The sequence below is a fragment of the Helicoverpa armigera genome, chromosome 1, assembly GCF_030705265.1.
Source record: "Helicoverpa armigera isolate CAAS_96S chromosome 1, ASM3070526v1, whole genome shotgun sequence".
Taxonomy (NCBI): Eukaryota; Metazoa; Arthropoda; class Insecta; order Lepidoptera; family Noctuidae; genus Helicoverpa; species Helicoverpa armigera.
The window spans coordinates 10,053,416-10,076,862 of NC_087120.1; the positions used below are offsets into that span (position 1 = coordinate 10,053,416).

The 23,447-nt window shown below is 35.1% G+C and overlaps 1 protein-coding gene across 1 annotated transcript in view; it reads right to left on the reverse strand.

Annotated features, from left to right (window-relative positions):
- Positions 1–19,452, reverse strand: part of LOC110374602 (calaxin) — a 33,996-nt gene extending 14,544 nt beyond the window's left edge. The window contains exons 1-4 of the mRNA XM_021332374.3: positions 19,225–19,452; positions 19,019–19,088; positions 14,608–14,788; positions 9,148–9,258 (exon numbers count right to left, since the gene is read on the reverse strand). Coding sequence (XP_021188049.2) covers positions 9,148–9,258; positions 14,608–14,788; positions 19,019–19,088; positions 19,225–19,345 — 483 coding nt within the window. The 5' untranslated portion in view covers positions 19,346–19,452. The remainder of the gene's footprint in view (positions 1–9,147; positions 9,259–14,607; positions 14,789–19,018; positions 19,089–19,224) is intronic.
- Positions 19,453–23,447: the final 3,995 nt, after the last annotated feature.

The following is a 23,447-nucleotide window of genomic DNA, read 5'->3' on the forward strand; positions in this document are numbered from 1 at the left end:
CCGGCGCATACAAGGGACATATTGGACTGTAATAGTAATTACAGCAACACTGTTTTTTACGCGAAATTACTTAAATAACTTTTATATTTGGTTTGTGTTATCGTAAAAAAACAACATAATTCATAGAAGACGAATAGTTTTTATCAAGACATGAAACTATCTCCAAATGAAAACATAAAATTGCAGCCAAGTATAATTTAACGGTTTAATATAGAACCTACCACTCGATTGCTCGGATAACCCATACGAAGTGTTAATCTGAAGCGGGAACAAAATCCCGTGAGATTGAAGCGAGGCTGATAATGAAATTAAAAATAATTGGGTTAAAAATAAACCCTCCATTACATTTATGAACTGTGGTGATGTTTCAGCTGCGCACAACACCCAGACAATGAACATCACACCGAGACGATTGCCAAATAAGTATGGTACAGTATACATTTTTTATCACAATCTACGGCTAATAATCTGAATAGTCGTTTGTTTGAATGCGCAAAATCTTAGCATCTTAGAAAAAATCTTTCAATTTAAGATTGTTCAAATCAAAAAGTCCCATTTATCTATGAAAGCTACAAGGTTATAAGATACTTTTTATACGGGTGCACGTAGTAGTTCCCACGGGCCGCGACCAGTACAACAGAACAGCTGTAACTTAGTTGCAACGTGCTGTCGAAGACAAGGGTTCGCATCCATTTACTGAGTTCATTGTTTGATAAGAAGCTTAGTGACAAGGCGAACATATAGGAAAACCACGGAACTTGGGCAGCACTTAGAATATGCATTCAAAGGATTTACCATGCTTGTTGCTTAGTTTGAATTCGCATTTGATTTGCTGACGATGGCATCAGAAATTCAGAATATTGAAACATCATATCACTAACCAGCTAAAATATAAAAACGAACGAATCTTTTGTAGCAGGAACGCCGTTATGACAAATCTATAATCGATACTTTAGTGTTGACCATACCAAGAAAGATTTTCCTATGAATTCGGAATGAAGAAAATGTTTTTAAGCCCGTGATCACAAACCCTATATAACCCAATAAATGGAGGCAGCTACATTTTTGTATTTTCTTAATCCTGTTTTAAGAAGTTTCAAGACTTTTTGGTTATGGAGAAAAAATGAAATTGAAGATCAGTAAGATCACAGTACAAGCTCAGTAAGACAGAAAATGGTCAGTAAGATCATGGCAAATCAGCAGGAACAACTTTCCCAAAAATTAAAATTTTATTCACTTCGAATTTCGCCTGAATTATTTCCAATTGTTGAACTCACATTATTAATTTGCGAGTCATCCACCTACATTCTTCTACCAAAAAAATAGTATTTTATATTCAAGTACAAACCATTCAGACTTCCAAAATTTTTCACTCTGTCAATAGATTTTTATAAAATTCATTAGGAACAAACATGCATTGTCCGTTGACATGCCAGCATTGAGTACGAGACAAATAATATTTTATTGAATGGTTATTTTTAGTACATTCCAAAATAATAGTGAAAAGTAGATCAACTCGGTTGGGTTTAATAGAAATGGTATTTCCAATTTGAAGTTTAGTTAGCTCCTAAAAAAAGAGATTTAGTTATTTGATGTTAATGAAATATGCGATAACAATTCTAAGGCGCTGCTAAGGATTTGGATGTGTAGCCGCGGACCATCGCATTTTTTTCTCTTATATTCAATAATTGTGATAGAAAATGTACGCTGTCACAACGAGTTAAGAGACTCCACCACAAAATTTTAACTCTCGAAAAAAAAACAAGGTATCATTATTAACTGGAAAAGGTATTTCTTATGATAGCAGGACCTATGCTGAAGCTTTATCAGCGCGCACGTCTAAATAAAAGCGTATATATTGTTTTGTTTTAACGTTATATTTTATTCGCATAACATTATCATATTGTTATGCGTCAATAACCCGTGGGTTAGGTCTCTAATCTACTCGAAGGAAAATCAGCTACATATATACATACATATAATATGTATAGGCGACGCATGTAAACCGCCTTTTAGGCGACGCACGTTCACCTCTTTCGTTAAACCTATGATTCCTTTCTTCATAAAAAAATGCATTTGTCATATGCACATTTTGATATTGGAATTTAGAAGAAATTAATCATGAATTTCGCACGTAGCGTAGGTACGTTAAAAGTTTGGTATTTTATATGAGTAGCGCCAGCATTCTTTTTCATTTGACTATAACAAAAACCAGATTAGAATAACACCAATAACACCAACTGTACCAGACAATGACATCACATTAAACATTTAATGAACTCCTTAATACACGTGTATCTATTCACGTGGCGCTTCGAAACTATAAGGTACCTATAATTAACCAATTGTGTTATTACAAATCCTAGAATAAGAGATACAATATAACAGTATTGAAGTCATTGCCTCTTATTCTAAACACGAAGACATCAATGACCCTTTCGGTCAGTGAACTATTTAGCTAACGTTGAGAAGTTTGCAGATTGTGTCTGTACCAAACTTGTGAGTAGGAAGAGTTGAATGGGTGGACTATATACAACAGTACCAACTTAAGGTGCTTTTAGTTTAAAGTCTTTGCTTTAATTACTCCCCGGAGTTGGCCTCACAACAAAGAGCTACATTTACGTGTCAGGTTAATTATTCACGTATGTTTCGCAAAGTGCATATTTGCTTGGCCCGTTGAAATGGACTTCGCGAAGCACGCTAAGTGACTGATTCTACACCTTCATATTTCCTTTGATAATATTAGCTCTTAAGATTTAATTACATCGTTTGTTAGTTATAAAGTAGCTAGTGAAGCTAAAATAGGTGAGTTGATAATTTCTTTCATTGAGAGTTTATCTATACATATAATAAATCTGTAAAAAACTGTGTCTGTACATTGAATATATTTAAAAAATAATAATTGGGTGGGGTTTAGGAACAGTCATGGAGCACAAATCCAAAAAAAAAATTCTGTCTGTATATCTGTATATCTGTTTGTTTGTACACGCTAATCTTCGGAACTACTGAACGGATTTCAATGATTTTTTCTTTGTTGTATCAGTATTAAGCCTGGTCAACATATAGGCTATAATTTATCTTCGAAACTTGAAGACCTGATGCAGAACACCAACAGACCAACAAAACTATAAGAGATACAAAAATGGTGCCATGGCAAAAATTGTTTTATATGATGAGCATTTTCAGCTGAGATAATACATTTTAAGATCTGGAACACCTGAACCTTGAACACCTGATGTGGAACCCCAAGAGCCCAGCTTCTCTGTACCATATACAGGTATGACGTTTTAGCAAAAGTTGTTCAATTTGATAAGCACTTTCTATTGCCTTATACAAATTGAAGATCTAAAACACCTGATGTGGAACTCCAGGGGCCCAGCTAGACTATAGCATATAGAGGTGTGACGTTTTAGCAAAAGTTGTTCAATCCGATAAGCACTCTCTGTTGACTTATAAAAATTGAAGATGTAAAACACCTGATGTGGAACGCCAGGAGCCCAGCTAGACTATAGCATATAAAGATATGACGTTTTAGCAAAAGTGGTTCAACCTGAGAAGCAATCTCTATTGACGTTCTGAGTATTGAGTTCCGAATTTTTGGGAGGCAACACTCTGAAGCCCTGAAATGGTGAAACAAACCCGACGATTATTCCTTTATACACTATAGAAATGAACCCAAGGACAATCTCCGGTGAACGTCATTAAAAAAAAGACAATCCCCGGTTCTGTGCTATACCATTGCTAACTGTTGATGAAAACTACTTGGGCTATTGTGATGGGATGCTAATGGACTAGGAATTTGGAAACTACGGGAATCAGTCACTGAATAGCAACAAGAGGGCAACAGGGACATGAGCGGCTGAAGTGTGAGGATACCTCGGCGGATTTTAAACGCAGATTACGCGCTCCCTGTGGGTCACTTACCACGAGGCACCTATCCTCCGAGCAGGGCTACTAACCCTGCTCTAGCGACTCCACTCTGGACGGCCAAGCCAAGCCAGAGGCGTGAGACCTACCCCCGTCATGGTTCACTCCGACCGGCTGGAGATGGGGGACAGTATACTCTCCCTGGAGAACTCAGTATATTTAGCCCACCGGGGTCGCTACTCCCCGTCATCAGCCTCAGATGTCCTGCGGTGCTTATATCTCATTATTATTGTCGTTATTATCTCAAGAGCCTTTGTCCCAATTATGTTAGAGTCGACTTCCAGTCACGATGCAACTGAGTACCAGTGTTTTACAAGGAGCGACTGCCTGATCTGAGCTCCACAACCCAGTTACCCGCTCAACCCAATACTCCTTGGTAAAACTGGTCAGACTTACTGGCATCTGACTACCCATAACAACTGACAAGAACGTTCAATGACAGCCGGAACCTACAGTTTAACATCCCCTTCAAATAACGGTCATTGGTATCCAAAATATTCGTAGAAAGTACATACGAACTTAGAAAAGTTGCATTGGCAGGTACTTGCCAGACCTGGAATCAAAGACGTACGCTCATACTTGAGAGATTGGTTCTCTACCCACTAAACTACCACGACTTCCACTAAGTCATCACGACTTTGTCATCTCAGAAACGTTTAATGTTTTTTAACGTATTAATAGGTACGTGAAATATTTTTGCCACACACAACTTAAATGCGGACTAATTAGAATCACTACTTTTATCCCTATGGTCACGTCTTTTGCGGTTCAGTTCTCAGCGTTTTGTTTAGTCTGCTGTGCTTTTGCCGTTGAAGTACAAAAATTAAATATATGGAACGTTTCTAATGGCTATGCATATTCCGTTGTTTTCAAGTCAACGGACCCTTAAAATTCAATATCAGACGGTTCAGATCTTTGATTTTGCTGACCCCGTAGTCGCTGGCATAAGGGACTTTATCCGCGTACGAAGTCGCGGGCAGAAGCTAGTTATTAAATAGTAAATTTTTTTATGGTTTTTATCTTGCATAAAAAGGGTGTTGAATTGAAAACTTTTTTAGGACTAAAAATACTTTATGTAGCAAAGAAAACCTGCCTACACAAGCAAGGTTATATTTAGAACTAGCTTTTGCCTGCGGCTTCTGCTTCATGTGGCCGGACGGTGACAAAAATCCTATATCCTTCTCTTGGATCTGAGCTACTCTCCTAAAATTTTTAACGGTTCTGTACCGCTTAAGTAGTAAACAGTGTAACTAACATGACCGGTTTTTTTTATTTTTAGATGATCCTCCTTGCGGCCATATAGAAGATAAAACTACGACGGACGATGTTTTGTCAATAATTCTAATAGCATTACAATTAATTAATAAATTCTCATAATTTCCCTTTTCTTTAGTATTTTCTATCTTGGTTGGGTTATGGGATGTGTTTCCTTGTTCTGTTTTACAAATTTCCTTATTTGAAATAACACTTCTTATTTTGATCATCCTGTTAATGTCAAAACCCGTCTGATCTTCTAAGAATATAGATAAAGTGGTTAATTAAGGTCTATTTTGCAGAAGACACACTACACTGGAAATAATTAGCGCAAAATGTGATTACGACACAGCGTGGATGGCGCCTCATAAGATAGAGTGACCTAGTTTAGGTCCCAAGGAAACACTGAATGTGGACAATATAGAACCTATTATAGGTCTTGTTGGTTGATCAACTTTAACGGTGAGATGCACCTTTTCTATAACGATAACCGAACCATTTTTTGTTGCCAAATCGTCGATTGTACTCGGACTATGTCATACGTGTACGAAGCGAGCCAAAAACAAGTCAGTTTTGAAATCACTGCTAGCCTCAAGAAAAAAGGAAATACATAAATCTGAAATTGCAAATACTTGCATAGGTTCAAATGTACCATGTTAAATTGAATCTCAATCGGAACATATGCGGAAGACGGAGTCTCGAAGTTTGTTATTATGTAGGTAAATGTGAGAGCCCCTATGCAGATATTAGAAGGATTTACTTCTCTACAACTTGATATCGGAACGAGGAAGAAGTTAGTTTTCGATCAAAAAATCCGTAAATGTTTAGAGATTGAAATATTTATTTTCGTCTCGATAAAAATATGTGGGTAGAGAAGGTACAGGAAAATTCTCAAAACACGCATTACCTGGTCGGATGAGAAAAAGAATCGACACGCATTGTTTAAAAGCAAAATAAAATATTGACTTTGAGACAATTTATTGAAAGGAGAAACCTGGTTCATTATTATTATAACGTAACGTTATACGTTACGCGAATCAAATATGTACCAAAACACTTAATATGACCAATAAGAACTTTGTCCAAATAAGTATATGTATGTAGTATGCAACCTCTTTAGCTCTAAGAAATAATTATAAAAAGAATATATATCGGGTGTGTCGTTCATAATCACATTAAATGAAATGCGTTAATATACTGGTTGATATATGTCGATCAACACAAAGAAAAAAGAAAAATACGTAAAAATAAAAAAATGGATTTTTCAAACAAAGTAAATAGAATAAAAATGTGCGAAAATTAGAACACCATATAGAATTCAGTCATTACAAACAGCTGAAATTCTCCCTTGAAAACTGACAGCTGTGAACTGATCAAAACATTTGATACTCCTAACTTTATCTCTGCTTTACACATGATGTTGTAAATTATGAAAACGAAAAATGAGTCCTGTGGCTAAACCACTGAATGGATTATGTTATTTTTTTTTACAATTCGCTATAGAATATCATGAAGTACATGTGATAGAATTTAATGTGATTATGAACGACACACCCGATATATGACAGTTGTCAAAAAAAGAAAGGTTTTTTTGTTCAAAATATTGATTTTTCTTTTCCATATGTTTTAATACGAATTTTATGTTTTATATTATTATTTCAATGTAACAACGATGTAAATACACAAGTTGAAAAAGGCGAAGGAGTTTTCTTTACAATCTTGAAGGAACTTAGAGATTACAATTTTCCAAACTTAATCCCAAAAAAATTCAGTGGAGAGTTTCATATAAGTGCCACACGACAAAATAGTTATCACAAACGATAATATTCTCAAATTATTTGCTTGCCTGTTTGTCTGGAATATCGATAGTAATCCGAGTGAATAATTGCATCAATATACATCATAATTATTAGTCCTCAGTTATAAATGTGCAAGAAACTTTGCTGTCTGTCGTACTTTTACGCCAAAACTTCTGAAGCTATCGAAATAAATTTGCAACGTAGACATCTACACAAATAATCTAGTGCCTTGTAAAAGAACATAGGAGTTGTAAAGGTTCTAAAGATTTTATCGTAATATAATTTTTTGAGCTAAAAGCTTGAAACTTATAAGTGAGATTTTCAATCAGTTAATTCAAACAATAATATGACATTAAAAGTATGTAAAATCACGGATTACTGAAATAAAAAATGACTATTTTGTACTATTGGTACTCGGATTGAGTACGATGCAATTCAATAAATTCCCTCGTATTGCCAGTAACATTTATATCGAGGAACATAGGTTTATTATCTTTTCAATCTGTAATTTTCCAGTATGTCCCGTAGTGCCCTCTACCGTAATCGAGAGTAAATTTAGCAGGCTATTGCTTTTCAGTTTACATGTAGATTCCAAAGTTTTCCGCTTGGCGCGCTGTTACTTTGCAAGGCTAAAAAGAAAGCCGTTGTAAATGATTTCTCTACGTTTGCATAGAGAACGTTTTTTTATGTAGGCACAGGCAGGTATTCTTAACTTTTATTTAATTGTATCAAATGATCATCATAACTTACAGTTGCAATTCAAGCCCCAAGTCTTAGAAAAAACAACAAATGCAAGCTAGGCCTTGACTAATCAGTTAAGGCCTTTTCTGCAAGATCAATCAGATAGATAAATCTGAAGTAGGGGTCTATTTAAGCGCTATTGTAGTTACAGGCGCTAGAACCAAGCTTCAAATTATTATTTCTACAATCAAACATTTTAACAGTTTTTTTACCAATTTGACCGATGCTGGGAGATATGAAACTTGCGACTCTTGAAACCTTCCGAAATACGGCTTACTTACAGCAAACTAGCTCTTCAACGTCACTTCAATTCTTTTGAATTTGGGTATCTCTCTTAATTAATTTGCAATGCAAGTACCAAGTACCAAGTAAGATGCTACCTGTAAAATATGAGCCACCCTGCCACAGACAGACAAACAACAATAGCGATCAAACATATAATTAGCGACGGAGCTTAAAATATACTCAACAAAATAATAATAATAACGAGGTGAAGAAAAAACAATAACTGAATTAAAGCGTATACAAAATATTATGACCAGAATATTGCATACAATCTTAACAACGAATAAACAAGCATCCCAAGTTTAGTTAAGTTTACATGTAGGTAATGATGTAATAAAAACTGTTAGGATAATGTATTTAATCCTACTGAAACACTATTTCATTTATTTTTTAAGGACAACTAGCAAAGCATACACCAAAAACACCACTGATATACTTCGAACTTATCGACAATCTATAATTTCACCTTTTATTGATAGACGACTGCCGTGTATAAGTTGTTTGTAAAAAAACCCTTTTCAGCTTTCGCTGCAATGATACATATATAATAATAATCTGTCATTCGTTTTTTGTTGTTTTGATAAATATTTCGGATCAATATTTATATGATAACACCTACATCACTCAAAAGAGAAAATAATCGGATCAAGATTTATATGATTACATTTACCTACACCACTCAAAAGAGAAAAAACTTTTGTACAAAGCTAAATAAATGAACTGAAATATAAAATAAATTACGTATGACACCCGAATCGTAAAAAAAAACAAATCATTTTCATTTAGACCGAGAACATGACATGACGAAATATTTTCAAAATCCTGATTTCAAATCACGCTACAACAATCCCAGAACACTTTTACAACAATACTGCGACTTACTGCAATATTTTTATAAGAAATCTTAATTTTGGTGCCAATTACCTACTATTTTCAAGTCCCTTCTCATGTTCGAAAGAGATATCATGACCCTAATAGAATAGGCCTCTAAAAAGTTTATATGCATATGTACTTCAAAGACAGTAAAAGCACTTCAAGGGGTAATTTGAAGATTTCCCACCCACCCAAAAAAAAAAAGTCAAAATACTGCCATGGAAAAATAGAAATGACTCATGACCATGATCAATATTACGGATAATACCTTAACTGCTTCTTCTACATCGTCGTCTCTAGAAGCCTTGGCGATACTCTTCTTCATCAGTTGGTACATAGTCTCTCGCCTCAGCTGCCCTTCACCCAGCAAATCGTAGCACTGCAATAAAATATTTGTGAGGAACAAGATCCTCAGTACATTGGCAAACAATTATAGTACACTATACATTTCCATTGTCACTGTTATTAAGATTAAGAAATCAAACATTTATTCCAGAAACTGATGGCTCTCATTTCACACGGTTTCTAATTTTTGATGGCAAAAATAATGACAGGCACTTTCATTCAAATAAATCCTCACATCAATGGAAATATTCTACATTCTCAAATCCTCAATAGAACCTGTCTTTTGTTTAAAAACTAAAACTATTCTTCAGTACGGCTCAATTATTTCTCTATTGATTGCATGAAACCAAAAACAGAAGTGAATGTCACAGAAATAGATTTCCAGGCTTTTGGCTGCTCGCATTGTTTGGGTAAAGTATTTGAACACAGGTATTCACTACGGCTTTTCGATGCCTTTGATTTCCTGTAGATATTGATTTATTGGGACTCTAAGTAACGGTAGATGGTAGGCTGCCGCAAAAATTCTGTCAGGTTTGTTGCTTTTTTACTGTCATTACCTCTATGGATGTGACAGTGCGCTTTAAGAATTTTAAAAACATGCTTATGCACTTTTTCTATGGAATTCTTATACATAAAATATCTGAGGTTATATGAACGTTTGCAAGTCGTAAAAATGAGGGCACCTCCTAAACCAGCCTACATTACACTGATGTAAGGATGGATGTATGAACGTTCATAAAGTTGAAAAGGACACTGATCCGGTCCCCGAAAAGTTGGTTTGTGTAACAAAATAGATTTATTATTACATACTAGGTACGATGAATGCCTTGTTTTTGATGTTACGAAACTCAATCACGCACGATGGCTAAAAGGATTTGTATGATATTTGACACGGATATACTTTTTGGCCTAGATAAATCAATAGAATTGTTTTTAATCACATATTCGATTGGGGTCGACTCCACTTGTTCGCTTTAAGACATAATTTTTACAGACAACTCGTTAACGTTAAATCTAACCTGGGAACGTATTATGTATGTATCCTTTTGTCAGATATTGAGACCGGCCTGATCCGGGGTGACTTTTAAATGTGAACATTTTCAGACACTAATGCGGTATAGTTTTATTTTTATTAGCATGTAATGATTATGTATGAATGATGTGGTCGCCTATAATATCAAAAGTAGGTTATTATGTAGCTTCTGTTGGCAATCTAATCCCTACTAATAGAAGAATAGAATCCCTAAATAGGAAATACTAAAATAAATGAAAATTAAGTAGCTGCCAAACTCTCCTTCAATTAGGTTATGGGCCCAGGTCCCATCATTTTTTTATGGAAATGCAATAAACGTTTAGAAACGTAGGGCTTCGGTAGATCAAGAAATGTATATCCAGCTAACGATCGAATTATTTTTTTCCCAGAATCATCGACAACTGGTTTAAGAAACATTGCATGGATGCACATTATTAATAAACCTAACTGGACACCAACAAAATATTCCAAAAAATGTCCCATACATTTTGAATGATTTCTACGAAACAAAAAAAGGTTTAAGGAAATTGCGTTACGGAGGGCTACCTAAATTGCATTTAACTAATACAGGTAGGTACTGATATTTGATACATGACTAAAAATCTTTACATAAGTACATAAATAATTAAAATCATATATGGTTAACCAACCAATCTGTAGAAGATGAGATGCTGGACTAAGGGTCCGTTCAGACAAACCGACTCGGTGAGCATCTGCGCGCATTTTCTTTTCAGATAGACCGGATTGTATATAGTCGGAGCGGAGTCGCCAACTTTTTCACATAGACCGGCTGGAAGCGGATACGCTCCGAGCCGATCGGACGCACTTGCAACCGGTCCAATGCGCTCGGAGTCGGGTAGATACCTACACTACAAAGGTACTAGTATTCCACGCAAGCCATGTTTTGTATTCGGTGGTGTCGTGTGCTTTCCGGAACATGGATTTAGATAGTTCCGATGAATAAATATATTTTTTAGCAATATTGTTAGAAGCAAAACACAACATAATGAAAAAGCGCAAGCGAAAACAAATATGGGAAAAAAATATTTCGAAGAATCGATTAATTCATAGGGAGTTTCACACCATTTTCAAGGAATTGAAGGATTAAATTGTATACATATTCTAAAGGACAATGGGCACAAATATATGGGACCTGGTATACCCCACCAATAGAAATGTCATATATATCATTGGATAGGCCTTTTTATGTAGAACAATATTTACTACGACAGCTTTGCTGAAATGTTTGTCCGTTCTGAGATATAGATCAAAAACTGTGCAAAAGTTAGAATTAAGTAATCTATTGATACCTCAAGTTTTTAAAGGAAAATCTAAGTACTAATAACTTTAAGTCTTGTAAGTACTACTGTGCCCGTTAGGATCCATAAATTGTTACTATTATGTAGCATTTCAACCTTTTATTGTACCAACTGGATGTTGGGCGTAGTGAGAAACCGCACCAATAGGAAAGTCATACATATCATTGGATAGGTCTTTTTAACTGGAACAACATTTACTATGACAGCTTTGTTCTATTGTTTGTCCGTTCTGAGATATAGATAACAAACAATCTTAAAACTGATGCTAATCAATACTGTAATCTGATTTTCTTTCATACAAGACTTACACTTAGTAGTTCTTAGATTTTCCTTTAAAAACTTGAGTTATCAATAGATTACTTAGTTCTAACTTTTGCACAGTTTTTGATCTATATCTCAGAACGGACAAACATTTCAGCAAAGCTGTCATAGTAAATATTGTTCTACATAAAAAGGCCTATCCAATGATATATATGACATTGCTATTGGTGGGGTATACCAATCTGCCCATTGTCCTTTGGGAAAGAAATTAACAAATAGGCAAATTAATATCTACTTTTATAGAAAAAAAAACTAAAGTAAAATCGGCTAGTCAACCTTTTTAACACAAGTGTTGCGAAAGCCTTAGAATCAAAGAGAGGCGTAACTATTCTATTAAAAAAAAATTCAACGATTTATTTGATGGTACAATACAAATACAAGAAAGCGCTTCATAAAGGCAATTTTTACAAAACTTATTCATTTTTAATACCTAAATAGGTTAATCGCAAATATCATCAATTTTTCAAAGAAAAACAGGATTCCTTGGTATCATTGTTTGCATCGAAAGCGTAATCGGCACAAACAACAAATTGGAAAAGAAATAAAAATAATTGCTTTAAAGATTTAGCTGAGATCGTCTCAAACTGTTCCTTGGCAATATGGGAGCACATGGGACATGAGAGGACTAATAATAATCCAACTGCGCGCCCGTTCCAGGCCGCTTTCAAAAATTTAACAACAAAGAAATCATGACGTCCGCGCGCCGGCCGCGACGTGTAAGCTCACAGTCCGCGCGGTGGCCGCGAGGTGTAAGCTTGCCGTCACCGCAAACTCACACGCCTAGGACTTGCACGTTTTCATAATGAAAGACTAACGTGAATACTGGAAGAATATTAGACATTTGAATGACGATGATGAAAAATTCTACATATATTTTCATATGCCCAAATATTTATTTTATTATATACATATACTATCGTTTATTCGCAAAGATATCACGAAGAAAAACACAACACAACTAAATTTATGTCAATAAATGTTGTAAATACCAAAAGTTTATTTCTTCTACACTCTCATAATGCTCTACCCGAATACAATACAATTTTGGATAGTCAATATTCTGACAGACTGTTTCATATTAGATCTATGTAGCAGTGTAAATAAATGTGAAAAATGTATTCTCTCCCTTCACGCATCACACATTGATACAAGATACAACACATAAACTTATGTGTTGAGATTGTATCAAAATAGTGCAAGTAGGATGTATGTATGTGTTGATTGATAGGCATGTTAAACATGTGACATTTATATAAGAAGAAATAATAAATACCTAAATGAATTTATTCGCTATCCAACCGACGTTTTACTAATATATGCTAATATATTGTTGGAAAAGGTTGTAACTACTTGGTACAATGTAATACCTACATGGTTAATTAGTCTACAATATGTATTGATTTTAGGTAGAAGTAATGTGTCCTTTGTTAATATTATGAAAATGGTGTATATTGTGATTGAGACACGCAAATAATAAAATTCCATTTGTCATAGAACCTTCTTTCACTGAATTTCCCTTCAGATTATAGGCAAAGGCAAATAATCCTGTAAAGCATGCAAATAAAAGAATAAAACAGAAAAAGGCTAAATTACTCCATCGCCAAAATAATTACCGACAGCGTTATGTTTCGGCGGAAATAAAGACCTATGTACAAGGATAGGATGAACATAAAGAACTGCCGGGTGACAGCGAGGACCAATTTTTCGACAACCTTCATTCGTTTTAAGTTTTTATTATATTTTAATAAGACAATCATATTTATATTGTTCTGTTCGTTTTGCTTTTAAAATAATAATTGTTTGCTTATTATACTTAACACACTCGACCAGAAATAACATCCAATGTAGTAAATTAACTAAGCAGATACAATAGTCAACCTACTAATTAATATTAGGTGTCTGAAACGAGTCTTTAGGTACCTGCAAGTTACAATGCACATGAATGATGATTTTAAGGAGAAGATTGTCCTGTAATACGAGGAAGGAAAGAAAACCGTTTAAGCTGGGATATGCTTGTAAACAGTTAAATACGATGCCACCAAAGAATGATAAGTACGGAGCGTAATGAGGAAGATGTTGACGTGCATATTTCATTTAATGGTTTTAAAAAGCCGATGACGATATTTACCGTACATGATACTTATTCTGTGAGATGATATTATTATGTGATGTGATGATACTTATTTTTGATGAATTTGAAGATGTTGCCGAGGTAAATGAAACGATCAAAAGTTGAAAAGCTAATTTACGCAAAACGACTTCTAGACAGCGCTTCAAATCTGTTCTTAAAACCTATCGAAAAGAATTAAAGACCAAAAACACATTTTCAAAAGACGACGAACGATTTTTGAACGTTTTACTTCAAGTATAGTTCCAGTTGATTTCTTTTTTCCAGGTAGTTTAAACAAATATAATATTAGAAACAAACAGGGTTTATAAAAAAAAAAATACGATTGTCACTGGGTGTAAGGAAAAAAAATGGAAAAAACATTTTGTTAAACTCGTGTAACTTATAATTTTCGAGAGGTGTCTTCGATTTCTCAGGGTTTTGGTGACTATGGGACCATTTGGGAAACTTATATCCTTTCTAACAAAAAATAATTGTTAAAATAGGTTGACAAACGACGGAGTTATGTGCGAAATAACATAAAAAATAGAAACATCCGAATTGAAAACCTCTTTTTTTGGGAAATCGATTAAAAATACTAACAGTGAACGCATATGCGATCCGTTCCTCTAGATCGCCTCGAAGATAAAGGGACATTGCTTTAGCGAAGGTTGCCATGGTAACATGTGGCGAGGTTCCTCGGTCCAAAGCTACCATCACGCGCTCCATCATATAGGCGTCTGTCATCCCCAGGCCGTTGTGAAGCACGTCTCTGAAGTGATTTCTGTAAAAAAAAACTTATTCGACAAACTGTTAATTATAACCAGTCATATTTATGTTATTCCAGCGAGGGATTTAAAATATTCAGTAGGAGGATAAGAGACTAAGCCCAAAACTTATAATAGTACTGTTTGTTGAAATGTAACAAAAAATCTACACGAATAAGTATGTGACGAATTCGACTAATACTTTTTATATTTTCTTTAACTGTCAATTGTACTGAATGTCAGACATGGATCTTTTAACTTTAAAACGGACTGTCGATCTGAAGACAAGTTTTTCTTTTCTCTCTTGAGCGGTCATATTCCAATGGGTTATGGGCCCAGGGCACGTAACTATAAGGTATTATTCAGTTTAAATAAGGTGCAGTCATAATAATATGACTTTCATTAAAAGTATGTAAAATATTAATTCCAAAAATGGATGGAAATGGTCACAAAAGAAATATTCAACAGTTTAATGGCAACCGTTACAGCACGTGGAAGTTCCATAATATATCACTTACATTCCTAAACAATTAGGAGAACTACAGGTATATGTGCGAAGCGTTATTGACGAAGTCCAGCCATCAAACCCAGATGAAAAACGGTTGAAGAAAAACCTGCTCGCAAAAAGTACAACTGTCGAGTATTTAGGCGATGCGTTTTTTAATTTTGCAAAAGATTCTACAATATCAAAGCACTGCGTAAACAATTACTCAACTTAAAATTGGGCCCAGATGCGACATTATTCTAGCATTTTAACAATTTTGATAATGTAATAAGAGTTAATCTCGGCCGGTGCAAAATTGGTTGAAATGGATAAAGTATTACATTTACCTACTACTGACGTCACTTACTCTATACGACGGTGTTATTACAGCCTTAGAAACGCTAGGTGAAGAACAGTTGAACCTAGCTCGTCAAGATGCGTCTTTTGGAGTCAAATTAAAAGCAGGTACAACAATTGACCTGAAAATTTGACATGCGAATACTAAGAAATTCTCATGGCAAAATAGATCTAGAATCGAAAAGAAATTTTCACCAGAATTCTCAACGCATAAGATTTTGAAGTTGTATTGCGATCGAGTGAAACCGCTGGCGAAAGCCGGTTAGGTATTAGGTGTAAAAGTATTTGCAGCGAATGCAAGCAAGCAGAAAGTAAAACTACAAAGTCTGTGAACAATGCACGTGACCCGCAGTAATGGTTGTTTCACTCTGCTAAAGCAAATGTTTGAATGTGCTCCTGGTGAAACCAGTTTAAATGAATATTTTATAATTTTAATTTTATTATGTCTGCTGTAGAATAAATAATAATACTAATTATTTTTTAACAAAAGTTCCATTTGGGTCCTCCACCTTGTAAAAAAAAGGCGAGTATCAGTACTTATTATTTAAACTGCGAGTTTATATTAAGTACTCAATGATGTTTGTTTTATTTATATAACATACTAAAATATACTAAAATAAACATGGACATCACAAAATACCAAAGTTTCTTCCCGCACATCAACTGAAACGCAAGGATATGCAACAATGTCACATAAATTGTGCAACGATTGCATTTGAAGTACTAGGCGAGCATGAATATCTAAGAGATATAAGAAGCAATGCATTTTTCTGTCCCGCTCCTACTTATAATATTTTAAAATGCTACCTTCCCGCTTCCACGTTGCTGTTATTGGGGGCAATGGAGGATGCGCAGTGAAAAACTAGTTCAGTCTCTGTCTAGGGCATACCACAGTTCACTTCAGTGTTTCATGCAGTTCATGTGACCTAGAGAAATGTCATAACATCTAATGGATCTTACTGGAATGTTTTTCTTACAATCACGTGTAGATGATTATATTTGGAAATTTTCGTATATCTGTATAATAATAGTGTTTCTAAAGAAAAGAATATGTACCTATCTATGTATTGTGACCTATTAGAGTTTAGACACGACAAGTTTAGAAACTTCGGAATCTTACAAAATCAATTCATAACCTCAATGTGTATTTACTATAAGCGTGAATATTAATCTGCTATTAATAATCTTAATGTTTGTTTTGTGAAATGTGATAACTCCGTGACCTTTCTCGTGTAATCAGCAGATTTGGTCAGAACGTAAATATTCACAAATTGTTGTCATTTGCCCGCCATTTCTTAACAATACTACTAGGTTCGATAACCTAGACGCTTGTAATGTGTGGTCGGTCATATCAATTGAATTGCAAAATACTTTAGACTGACTTCAAATCTGTTGGCAGACAAATATTTAGCATATGAATATCAAAATTAATAGTACGTTTAAAGATCAGTCTGATTTAATATCGATATCTTCAGCATATTAATAGTAAAATAAAGGATTTTAATAAACATTTGCTACACACAGCACCCCAGTAATGAAAAGTACCTATCTACTGCGATATTTGTCTATGAAAATGATTAAATTTATCTAGAGGTAGTATCAAAATTATATTAAATTATTACACGTATTTGAAAATCTTTGGCAGTCGGTACGGGTAGTTGGAAGTCAGTAAGTCTGACAACCAGTCCTACCGGTAGCCTGGGTAACCGGGTCAAGGAGGGTAGGCAGTCGCTTCTTGTAAAACACTGGTACTCAGCTGCATCCAGTTAGACTGGAAAATCTGTCCAGATGCAGCCGACTTAAACTTAGTTGGGAAAAGGCCAGATAGATGATTATGAACCGTGGGCATAATAACAATTTTAGCCAACTCATAACAATATTTCTTATAACCCAATGTAAGGGATTAAGAAGAGAACCCTTAGGCCAATAGTGGGGCCGATATAAGCCGATACTAAAGTAATATTTAATCCTTTGAAGTGGATAACGTTACACAAAATTGATTTCCTTATAGATTGATTTTGTTATTGTTTAATCTGTTCAATATACCTATTGATGCTAAACAAAAAACAATGAATTAAACATTTTTTTTATAAAGACTGCTGAAATAACATATAATTTGACTTTCCAGCTATAGTAGACGCTTCTAAATATACGCAGGGCTGTGCTACGATAAGTACTGAGCAAAAGGGTGTTCTATATACCTAACAAAGCTAGTGCTTTCAGAGACTCCATAACAGCAACATAGCTGATGCAAGGGTGAGAGACAGCCCCGACATCTATACGAGAACAGGTAATTGAATATATGTGGTAGGTGTAACCATTTCAGTCTGTAGTTACACATTACATTATTCAGTATCCAGACAAAGCACTAAGTCTGGCTTTGCTGTCACTTCTCTAACACCACTATGACTTGCTAGTATGATTGCAAATCTACATATCTTCAACTCACCTTTTGTATTCTACCAGAGTTTAAATCTAAAATATAATCGTTAATAAACTATTAAAGAACCCATTACAGTCTACAGCAATTTATTGAAAGGCGAATCAAGATATCTAGGTAAGAACAACGCCATTGTATGAATATACCTACACAAAATAGTTCAGTCGTTTATTCAAGGATTGAACACATATACACATTTAAGTCGTCATTTAAGAACAGGTGAATTGCAGGAGTTGCGCGCGACCACTAATTACTGCATTCGGGTTTGTTTAATAAAACCTCAAACAACCACGCGGCTTCCATAGTACTAGAAGAAAATTTCAGGTAATTCTAGACAAGAGCACTGTGCTCTGCCAAGCTTGACATTTGTAACGTTGACATCAAACATGCATTGCATGTCCACACGCAATTACTATAATGCTGCACTACTACATGTTATGGGTAACTGTGCTAAGACGAAACTCAAGTCTGACTATTCGTTGCTAATAGGTGTACTCAAATACAAAAAATAAAACTGTCTGGTTTAGGTAAGAGCAAAATGGAAGAAAAGGATGCGAAAAGCGGACCCCACCATGATATTGAAATAATGCTAGGAAGAAGAATAATAAATGACATTTATTTTGCGAATTAGTTGAAAAGATAACACATTTACACATCATACATGTTACAAGGAAGCAAAATACAACATCCCGGCAACGCGACGCGCCGAAATCAAGATGGCCACGACTGGTATGACGGCAAGAATGTTTATGTAGGTGGGTGGAAGTACCACATTACAAAAAAGAACTTAAAATAGAATAGTACCAAAACTAGCGAACACGCACATAGTTACGCGCGTAAGATTTTTCACACGCAACATCGCACATAATATGCAGAAAAGACTATTTACACGAATTCCCTCTAAGACCATTGACTATAACCACGTCAAACTTGAAAATCGTAAAGAAGTACCAATATTTACATCACCTTGTTATAAGATCTGTACCAGGGCATCTTTCGTCTCTTTTTTGGATTTTGAAAAATATCACCATAATATCTGAAAGTAAAAAATCACCAGCGATAAGTACCTAGGTACTTACTTCTAACTTATAAGACTTTGTTAAACATTTAATAATCAAAAAATACATTACATAGTATTAGGGCTAAATAAATATTACTTACATAATACTTACGTTCTAATTCATTAAAGGTGAAGTGAGTATCTTTTTGTATTTCTAGCCAGTTGGCACCATGTTTTTTTCGGAATCGGATTTCTTCCATAGGATCCAAAGTGTTATCGAGTGAAGCCGACATTTTTGCTGTTTTTACAAATACTTATATATTATTTAAACTAATTATCAATTTGGGTTTCAATCCCCAGAAAAAAATAACAAAGACTAAAATGACATGGCTATGGCTATTTTATTTATTTGTTTTTTTTTTAAGCTGACTGAGGACCATAGATAATTTAAATCCAACCAGTTATAAACGGTCACACAAAAAGTTTTTATTCAAGTACGATATTTTTTTGACAGGAATAATAAAGAATGTAAAAATGGTTTTTTTTTAAGGAAAAAGAAATCTTCTTATTCGAAAAAAAAGGTGTTGTACCAGATCTGAGCACAACTGAGATAAGATCATATAATGATATCATTTTAGACAAATCAACAAAATGTGAAAATATCTATGGCCGAATGTCTGATGGCCGAATGATGGTTCCATGCAATAAAAAATGCAAAAAATATTTTTTTTTTTTTTTTGCCGCGTTCTGTTTGCGATAGTTTGTCGGATTCGTGAGTGGCACTCCCATGGTCCGCAGGCAGCGTTAGTCCGACTGACAGAACTGTCAGTGGTGTGACTTACGCCTAATTTTATAGTTCTGAGTTCAACTTTTGCAAGGAGAACATCATTTTCGAGATCATTCTAGATTGTACTGTTTTGAGATCGTAGATAAGAATGAAAATATTTTTATTATAATTTTGAATGTTACGATATATCGGGTGTGTCGTTCATAATCACATTACATTCTATCACATGTACTTCATGATATTCTATAGCGAATTGTAAAAAAATAACATAATCCATTCAGTGGTTTAGCCACAGGACTCATTTTTCGTTTTCATAATTTACAACATCATGTGTAAAGCAGAGATAAAGTTAGGAGTGTCGAATGTTTTGATCAGTTGACTGCTGTCAGTTTTCAAGGGAGAATTTCAGCTGTTTGTAATGACTGACTTCTATATGGTGTTCTAGTTTTCGCATATTTTTATTCTATTTACTTTGTTTGAAAAATGTATTTTTTATTTTTACGTATTTTTCTTTTTTCTTTGTGTTAATCGACATATATCAACCAGTATATTAACGCATTTCATTTAATGTGATTATGAATGACACACCCGATATTATCGGTACTATTATTTTATCGATGTTATAGTAAATCGAATTCGGAGGCAACGGCAACAACCCCCTGCGACAGGTCGACCTACCGACAGTGATATTGATAATTCGTCCTTTACATATCCACGTGGAGCATGGGAGTGTCACTAAAGAATTTTCCATGCTATAGTTGATCACTTCTTCATCTTTTAAATTCAAATAATAATTTAATTTTTAAATTTAGAACGTAAACTATTTAAATATTGGGGAATATTTTTGTGTCCATTTTTTTATAATGATTTTTGCAAGGTACCAATATAAATCATTTATTTTGGTATCAACTGGCTTGTGGTGGCGGTGCGGCGACGACGCGGTGACGGCGCGGAGACGAGCGCCAGTGTAAAGACAAGAGTGATGTGTTGGATGCCCATTACAGTCATTTGTTTACTACATAATAGGAAATCTACAACCTAAAATTACGTAAAAGGTCGGTGTAATTGTCCAATGGAAAATCTTATAAGTACAGAATAATTTTACTTAGAGTACTATTACAGGGCTCACGGAAATAAGATACTAATAAAATCACGGCCGATTTCGGCCACGGTGGCTGTTCTCACTTAAGGAGATCAGCCAGCTGCGCAGGACATATTATAGTGCACGAGCATTTGCACAAACACAGGTGCACTCCCTATTCCTTCACTCTCATAACCCGATGGGACGGCAATCCGACGTGACCGGAAAGAGAACAGGCGCAGGACCGACATTTACTTGCTCTCCGATGCACGGGTGAATCAATTACCAACTTCCAGACTACGGGCTGCTTCATGAAAGTTTAAGAAAACCCACAAAGCGATTTCGGCCCGACCCGGGAATCGAACCCGAGACCTCGAGCACAGCAGCGGCGCTTGCGACCACTAGACCAATACGAGGTACTTAATTCATCGTTATAAATTTTTGACACACTTTCCTACTACTAAAATACGTATGTGGACCGACAAAAGTTGTGTCATGTATTAGTACAGAATAAAATAAAATAAACAACAGAAGTTATAAGTGCTAAGTGATAAAAAACAAGTCGGGTAAATAAAAACGGCTGCAGTGCTTCCTCGTGTATGAAAATAACTCTTATAGCTAGATAAACAAGTTTGTTATAGTGAATATTGAATGAGCTTCAGACATGGAGTATACGTGTCTGGGAAGTGGGAAGTATAATATATTTTAATATCTGGTCATATTGCTGGGCAATGACCTCTCTCTATAGACGTAAAGGGACAGTCAGCAACGAATGTATACTACAGTCAAAATTACAAAACAGCTGATCACTAAAATGTCAAACAGGAAAGCAGTGTCTTGAAATTATCTGATGACCAGGTTTTTATGTTCTGTCATCGTGACGGATACTTGGTAGCTTTAAGCTTTGATTTCTGGGACCGTTTTTCTTGTTGCTGATCATTCATTTTATTTTGTTTCGAGGTTCATTTTATTCTTGGAGATTGTTATTACGAAGACTGATTAGCATTCAATAATGCTGAAATAGTACCTACAAGCAAGGCGTTTTAAATGGGAAATTTATTAAATGTCTCCTCGCCGTGGGTGTTGAGGAATGGAATGTTAGACAAGTACCTAGATATAGGTTACACTATATAAGTAGATACGTATGTATAACTGACACGTGTCACCTAACATGTGTAGGGTATCATACATTGTTGTAAGCTTGAGTAGGTATACAATATGCTTAATGATAAAACTGTAGTGAGTGCTGGTGACTGCCAGTCTTTTTAAGTGAGACGGAAGCTGTGTAAAGGGTGATTTTTTTGCTGGTATCTTTTTGGCAACACTGTTTTTGGTAGATCACGCGTGAATCGTGTCTTGTGTCATTGTGAAACTTGTTCAGTATGGTCTATAATTTAACCATGAATCAACTTACGAACGAATAACGCTTGCAAATTATTGAATTTTACTATCAAAGACGACAATGGTCAAACGTTACTGTGAATGGCGGGCGTTACCGTGTGATGATTGGCGATTTTTTTTTGCCCAAAATGGAAGAATTGGACATGCCTGACATGTGGTACCAACAAGACGGTGCCACATGCCACACGGCACGCGAAACAATGGCCTAATTGAGAGCAGGCTTCGGTGAACAGTTTAACTCACGTTTTGGGCTCGTCAATTGGCCGCCTAGGTCGTGTGATCTAACGCCTTTGGACTATTTCTTGTGGAGCCAGCAACGATTGACGCACTGGGAGCCAATATTGAAGCATTTATTCGTAATATACCGGCTGATATGTTGGAGAGAGTGCCGAAATTGGGCCTTGCGAATGGGCCATCTAAACCGGAGCCGCGGCCAGCATTTGCATGAAATCATCTTCAAACATTAAATTATATTGATCGTTCCATCGATTCCAATAAAGATTTCATCAAATTTTTCAAGTTTTGTGTGCTTTTTTTGAAAATCAAATCCTATACCTCTTAAAAAATCACCCGTTATAAGCAGGTATTACCTTAAGTGCCCAAGTACATCGTGTTTTGTTCAAGATGGGTTTGATTGCTGAAAAAGGCTAACTTTATTGCCAACCTTTCACATATATTTTCTTCAGAAAGTGATTAACCAGAACAACCTAAAAAGAAAGGTCTTGCAGTGACTCTCGATCTACTACAACCTTACCTTTCCCCGAATAAACATAATGTTATCATTTGATTAATGGATAAGAAGCCTAAACGAAAGCTATACAAATCTAATTTATAATGATAGACTACCTACTTTGAGAAAACATAACAAATATTGTAAGCGACACAACTTTGAAAAATTGCTGCGACTTAATCAATCGACAAAAATGCCATCAAGAACCAAGAAGGTTTGATGGATAACCCACATAAATATTGTTCGGTAATCCTGTAGCTTTTAATAATAAGTTCATACTTACGTAGGAAAGCCAGACCCTCTGCATCCTTTTGAGGACTGGTACTTATAACCAGCTGAAGAATTACACAAAATTGTTAATTAAAAGATATTCTAAATGTATAATTTATTTTAGAA